This window comes from Lissotriton helveticus, chromosome 5_1 (genome assembly GCF_964261635.1).
Source record: "Lissotriton helveticus chromosome 5_1, aLisHel1.1, whole genome shotgun sequence".
Taxonomy (NCBI): Eukaryota; Metazoa; Chordata; class Amphibia; order Caudata; family Salamandridae; genus Lissotriton; species Lissotriton helveticus.
The window spans coordinates 1,612,793,438-1,612,800,843 of NC_136065.1; the positions used below are offsets into that span (position 1 = coordinate 1,612,793,438).

The 7,406-nt window shown below is 45.8% G+C and overlaps 1 protein-coding gene across 1 annotated transcript; it reads right to left on the reverse strand.

Moving 5' to 3' along the window:
- Positions 1-5,332: 5,332 nt before the first annotated feature.
- LOC144752728 (uncharacterized) lies at positions 5,333-7,132 on the reverse strand. Its single transcript, XM_078640588.1, has 2 exons — positions 6,604-7,132; positions 5,333-6,252 (listed from the first exon to the last, which is right to left on the reverse strand). The coding sequence occupies exons 1-2, from the start codon at positions 7,028-7,030 to the stop codon at positions 5,333-5,335; spliced, it is 1,347 nt and encodes a 448-aa protein (XP_078496714.1). The 5' UTR covers positions 7,031-7,132.
- Positions 7,133-7,406: the final 274 nt, after the last annotated feature.

Sequence of the window (7,406 nt, forward strand, 5' to 3'; positions counted from 1 at the left end):
TCCGAGCCTTTAAAGAGCGTTGATTACTAACGCCTAGACAGATTGACAGCCACTCCTGAGGCGGAAAGCCGGGAGCACGCATTATTCTGGTGTAACCTGTTTTAAAAATTTGAGCGTCACTTATTTTTTCTTGTGATTTTATTTACTCATCCTCTGTTCCTTGCAAACTGTGCTTTGTAAACCGCATCTGCCCAGACCACCCGTACAGCGGAGTTAGCGCTGTCACGGCTGCTGGTACCGGGACACTCTTGGCGCCATTTCCGGCGCTTGCCGCGGCCACGCCCCCTTCTGAGGCCACGCCCCCCCATAGACCCATAAATCATGTGCAGATTTCGGACGCGCAGCGGGCGCACCGATTGCGCGCCGAAGACAAGCCCGTCTGCGCCCGTCCGCGGCCGGCCGGGGCTAGGGGCATGTCACTCTGCCCCAAGACTTACTTATACTTCCTCACAACTCTGCAGCCTCCACGGCCCCTGGCCTCTCTCTGCCTCCACTCACTCCCTCAGCTCCGTACTTGACCTGTCTCCCTCCCTTCCTTTTCCTAGCCCCCCTGCTCCCTTGACTCCCTCCCACTCCCCCGGAGAAGCTGATAGCTCTCCCTCAGCTAGGACTCTCTCGGTTTACTATCTCAACACCCGGTCTGCAGTGGCCCACTCTCACGAACTATCGGTACTGCTAGACCTCCACGCCCCTGATCTCCTCTTCCTAACGGAGACTTGGTTTAGCGAGGATTCCCTCCCCTCTCTACTGGCCACTCTTCCTGCTTCATACTATGCACTTCGAGCAGACCGCTCCAATGGTAAGAATGGGGGCGGCGTAGCGCTTATCGCCCGGACCGACCTCCCTTTCCAATGTCTCCCACTACCAGATATTGCTACCACAGAGTACCTTGCTATCCGTACCACGTCTATTACTCCCCCCCTTACCTGTGTCCTCACTTACCGCCCCCCTCAATCACCTTTATCCTTCCTTCTGGACTTTCAAGAGGTACTATCCACACTGACGGTCAATAACTCCTCTATTTTATTACTGGGAGATTTTAACTTTTGGCCTTCAGATCCAGCGGAATGCCCGTCCTCTAGGGAATTTTCAGATACACTCCAATCCCTTAATTTCGTATCACATGTTCACTCTCCCACCCATGTTAAAGGACACATCCTTGATCAGATCTGGTCTCTGAATTGCCCTGTAGACTCCCTGTCCATCATGCCATGCACTTGGTCTGATCATTATCTGATTTCGTTTACCCTTCCCATCAATCCCATTATCAGACCCCCGCTCCCTAAAAATGTCTGGGTCCGGTCTTGGAGCCGAGTGAATCCGGAGAACCTTTCGGCTCTCCTAGCCTCCTCCTACCCTACCTTACAGGGCCTTTCTGCTCTTTCTCAGGCCGCTGCCATTGAACATTGGCTCTCCTCCAGTTGTGACTCCATCGCCCCGCTGAGGTGGGTGACCTCTAAACGGGAGAAAGATGCCAACTTATGGTTTAACGAGGACCTGAAAACTACCAAACTTGCAGTACGCCGCGCCGAGCGTGCATGGAGGAGGAATTATTCCCCTTCACTTAGAATTGAGTTCACCACTCTTCTTGCTCAATATAAGAAGGCCATCCTAGTGGCTAAAACAGCCTACTTCTCTGCAAAGATCCTCGTAGCTGAGAATCAACCGAGGGAAATCTTCTCCATCGTCCACAACCTGGCATTCTCCGATAGGACATCTCTCAAGCCCTCCCCATCCCAGGACCTTTGCCACTCTTTAAATAACTACTTTATCGAGAAGATAGCTATTATTAAAGCTAACATCCCCCCACCCCCTCCGACTTTCGTGGACCCTCAGGGCCCCCCACCTAAAGGACAATTCGATGCCTTCCCCTCCCTGACCACAGATTCTTTGATCTCAATAATCCCCTTGGTAAAATCCGGATCCCCATTAGATACCTGTCCTGCGCACATCCTTCGCCACATCTACACAACCTGTCCAGACCCCCCCCTTCACTTCCTTAACAGTTCCCTCTCCCAGGGGGTTGTAGCCAACCCACTGAAAACCGCCGTTATTGTCCCCATCTTAAAAAAACCTGGCGCAGATCCTTCGATCCCCGCCAACTACCGCCCTATCTCCCTCCTTCCATTCCTGGCCAAAGTGCTCGAACGCCACGTCACCAGGTCTCTGAGCACCTTTGTGAAGGAGTATGGGATCTTGGCTCCCCGCCAGGCCGGTTTCCGCCCCGCACACTCCACGGAGTCCGTAGTTCTTTCGGTCCTTAACAACCTCAGGGAAGGAATGGATACCAACCAGCCCCAGGCCTTGGTCCTCCTCGATCTCTCAGCTGCCTTTGACACGGTTGACCATACCATCTTACTTTCCCGTGTCAGGGCGGCGGGGATCGGGGGCACCGCCCTGGTATGGTTATCCTCCTTCCTGAGAGACCGCACCCAGGCCGTCCGCCTGGGTGACTTTTCCGCGACTTCCGGAAAGTTCAGTGCGGGGTTCCCCAAGGCTCCTCCCTTTCACCCCTCTTGTTTAATCTTTACATTGCCCCCCTTATCTTTTCACTACAGCAAATGGACGTCAGCGTATACAATTACGCTGACGACCTTCAACTTATGATTTTTATCCAGGACTGGATAAACTACAACCACCTGAAGCTTAACCCAGATAAGACCGAATTGGTGCTGACAGGTGGTTGCTCCAGTCCCTGGTCCTCACTTTTCTGGCCCCCCTCCCTTGGCTCTCCCCCGGTCCCCTCCACCTCAGTTAAAACTTTAGGTATCAAACTTAATTCTCAACTCACTCTTCACTCCCAGGTCAGTTCTGTGGTATCCTCTTCCTTCCTGTCACTACGCACCATCCGCAAGGTATCCCGTTTTTTTACCTTCGATGCACTGAAACTGATCATCCTGGCGATGGTCATTTCCCGCCTAGACTACGGCAACGCCCTATATGCGGGTATCCCGGCTTATAGTCTACGGCGGCTGCAACTGATCCAGAACCAGGCAGCACGGTTAGTGTTTAACCTCCCGAAATTTCACCACTTTACTCCCCTTTTCAGATCCCTGCACCAGGTTGGTGTGATTATCACGAGTCAGTAAGAATTTAGATTCTAGAAGATCAGCCTGTAAACATTGCAAAATGGCTGAATGTTCAGGCAGCCAGCATGATTTAGTAAAAGTAGATTGTATCAAAGCATACAAAGGCTTGATACGCTGGGCATATTTGGGAATATAAGTACGCCCGAACTTCAAAAATCCCAGCAAGGACTGTAATTTCTCCAAGAAGTGAGGTGCCAACCCTCGACCTGCATTGTTGAGCTCGTAGCCCAGGAACAACACTGTGTACTCTGCAATGTGAGATTTTGCAAAGTTGAATTTGTAACCGAAGTCCGCAAAGTTTCATATTATGCCATCAACGCGACACAGATGCACCCAAATTTCACCGTCTGTGAGATAGATGTCATCCACATACGAACATGCATCTGGGTCCGCTCTCTCCAAGAGAGAGACAATGCAGGCAGCAAACACAACCGGACTATTCTTATGGCCTATGGCCAGGAGTTTAAATTGGCGTTGTTTGCCACCACTGGTAAAACTGGTCCATTGGGAACTTATGCCCAGATGCATCAAAGAAAATTGCATTCGCAAACGGTGCGAATCGGTAAATTTGGCCGTTTGCGAATGCAATTCATGTGTTTGGAATGCATCATTTTTTTCCTGTTTTCGCATATTTTGGAATCGCTATTTATTTTGCGATTCTCTAAAAAAGTCGCAAAAATTGCGATTCCTTAAAAAATTGCGAAAAAATGCAATGCATCAAAATTAGCAATTAGCGAATTTATTAGAATTCGCTATTTGGAATTCCTAAAATAAGAAGAACTTGAACCTGGTGCTAATTTCAGTAAGTGGTATAACTGGATCTGTCAATCACCTGTACAGTATATAAGGACCTCTCAGACCTTGACCCAGTCTTTCAAGATGGCTGCACTTTACTTTTTGGCACGCAGGCAGAGGCTGAGAGTAGCTGCAGGTTGGAGGAGAAGGCTCATAGAGGAGAGAATCTTCAGAGTGCGCATAACCTTATTGGGGCAGACTGAGGCTGAGATATATAAGAAATATAGGCTGGATGCCAATTTAATATTAGATTTAATCCAGGAATTGGACCCAATCCTGCAGAGGCAAACACGCAGGACACAAGCCATACCTACCCATGTGCAGGTATTGTGTTCATTGCACCTCCTTGCATCTGGGTCATTTCAGGGTGTAGTGGCCATTGCTGGTGGTGTGTCCCAGAGTTCCCTTTCCAGATTTTTTAATGCATTTTTAAATGCCATGTTACATAGAATAAGGTTTCATTACCAATTTCCAAGCACACAACAGGATTTAATGAAGACCAAACAGGATTTCTACAACATGGCACAATTTCCTCATGTTATTGGCTGTGTAGATGGTACCCATGTCCCCATCTGTCCTCCCTCAGAAAATGAATATATTTATCGCAATAGAAAATGCTTCCATTCTCTTAATATTCAAGCTGTTTGTAATGCTAAACCAAAATTACAGACCTAGTTGCTAGTTACCCTGGAAGTGCCCATGACTCCTACATTTTTAGACATAGTGGCATTCATGGTAGACTGCTAGCTGGTGAATTTGGAGATGGATACCTACTAGGTAAATGTTTCATTCCACTCAACAAACTTATAATTGAACTGCACACATGTATGCTTACATTACATTTACATTGCTTTCCATTGCAGGAGATAGTGCCTATGCAGTGAGGTCTTACATCTTAACTCCATACCTTAATCCAAGTACAAGGAAAGAGCAGCACTACAACCAGGCGCACATATCAACAAGGAATGTCATAGAGCGGACCTTTGGAGTGCTGAAATCACGCTTCAGGATTCTTCATAAAACTGGAGGAGCATTGCAGTACCAACCAGACATTTGTTGTAAAATTGTAGCAGCATGTGCAATGCCACATAATCTAGCAACTGAAAGAGGAATAGAACTTGATGAGGACGATGTGTTACCTCCAGATATAATTGAGCCTCCACAACCACAACCAAGAGCACAAGGACCAGAGGCAGCAGAGGGCAGAAGGAGAAGGGCAGACATCACACAGCATTACTTCTAAATGAGGTAAGAAAAACTCTGAGAAAGTAATTTGTTTGCAAGCAATGTGAAATTTAATTGAATATGAAAAGAAATATCTATTTTTTTGGAAATTACACAGTACTAAAAACTTAATTGAGGCCTTTCAAATCAGGCATGTAGAAATGAAAAGCAGTGAATTACAAACAAATTATAATCATGAATACCCTGCAAGATGCATTGAAATGTCATTTTTTATGGCCACGCACTCCTAATGCCTTCCCAGGACTTTTTCCAGTTTGCATGTTGGCATTTGTGGCATCATTCTGCTTCCTAATACTTCTCCGTGTGCCAGTCAAGCAATGCTCAGATGTGCCACTTTCAGCACTGTTATGGAATTGCTCCTCCATTGCCATTAGCTTTTCAGGGGATACCATGGACTGTGATTTATCAGATGGGTCTAAGGTAGACCCCACACCTTTTTGAATGTGTTTAAAAGTTTTCATCAGTAGTACCTGTGTTGACAGGGTTTGCTTGCAGAGGGCACGGATACAATTTGTAAGGGAAGTCATCTCCCTGTTATGGGCCTGCATGTTGTTCTGGACTTTAACCTGCCTTTTAGCACTGATCTTTTGATGTTTCTGAATCATTGTGCACATTGTCTCCAACGAGTTTGCAATACGGTCAAGCTTCATTGCATTTGAATCATGGCCAGTTTTCATCACATTGATCATTGTATTCATACTGCTTGCCAAAGTACCCATTTGTTTGCTGATGTGCCCCATTTTGCATTTTATAATCCTAATGTCTTTCCCTTGCAGACGCTGCACCTTCAAAATGTTGTCCTCTACATGATTGCCAGTGAAGGTACCCTCTCCATCCTGACCACTTTCACGCACAGTAGTTCTACGCATAGTAAACTGCTGCAGTCTCCTTCGCCTACTCATCGTTGAATGAGTGACTGTAGGAGTACTTTGAGGCTGGCTTGGAGTTACATTGACATTCTGCTCTGTTTCTGAATCTGTCTGGAGCAGTTGTCGCACCCTTTGTCTTTCACATGGCTGTGAATTGGCAGTAGAAGTACTGGGAGCATTTTCCATTTGATTTTGAGATACATCTTGGGTGTGCAAATCCCTTAAGTCCTGCTCAATTAACTCTTGGAGTTGCTCTATGATTTGAAAAAACATTAAAAATATTGTTACTTTTGGTTTGCACTACCCTTGCAATATGTATTAAAGTTTAAAAAAGATTTCACTTGAAATTATCTAGTCTCATTTTTTTTATTTGCTTGAAACAATTTGTTTTGGTATAATGCAAATGTTATCCTATGTGTACTATGTATAAAGAACTACAACTACCACAATGCACTGCTTTGAGTTCATTAACAGTACTAGGAGGATGAATGTGACTCTGTCACATCATTTGTTATCAAAGTTATTCAAAAATGTGGAACACACATCAACACTTTCGAATTAATGGTCTCCATTCACACTTTTTGAACCACATACAATTCACTTACCTTCAGTAGGAGTTGGAATCTCAGATGTATCAATGTTTGTAACTCCAACTACAGCCTCAGACAAAAGTGTGCTTTCCACCATTTCTTCCAGGGGAGTGCTGGGTGTATCCCTGGGTGTTCCACCTCCAGTTAGCTTAGCAGATTTCATTCTCTTTGCAAGCTTCTCTTTTGCACGGCTGCGCAGGTCATACCACCTTTTCTGTAGATTATTAATATCGCGATGTGCAACTCCTACTGCATTGACTTTTGATTGTATGGCAATCCATAGGTTCCTTTTCACAGCCTCAGGGACCTTAAGAGACAGCTTACCAAAAAGCTGCTCCTGTCTTGCAGTCACCTCCTCAATGAGTATTTCCAATTCTTTATCTGAAAATTTAATTTTTCTCTTTCTACATGGCCCCTCTTCAACTGCATTCTCATTTTCCATTTTCAAAGACTGAAGAAAGGCACAGACTGCAGCAGCAACCTTCAGGCAAGGCTCACACAGCAAACTGCCAGACCACACATTCAAACTAGGGAGCAGCTGCGCCTGATTGCTGAACTGGCTTTCTGGCAGTTGAGTCAATGAGATGCATCATGTGTGTAATATCGCAATTTGCGATATCGCAAATTGCGATTTCGCAATTAAAGAATCGCAAATTTAATGCGATTCGGTAAAAATTGCGATTTTTACCGATTCGCAATAAATTTGCGAAAAAAAGGATGCATAGCCATTTGCGATTCCTTATTTGCGATTCCTTATTTTTCGCAAATAAGGAATCGCAAATTGAAACGTTGATGCATCTGGGCATTAGACCAGACAG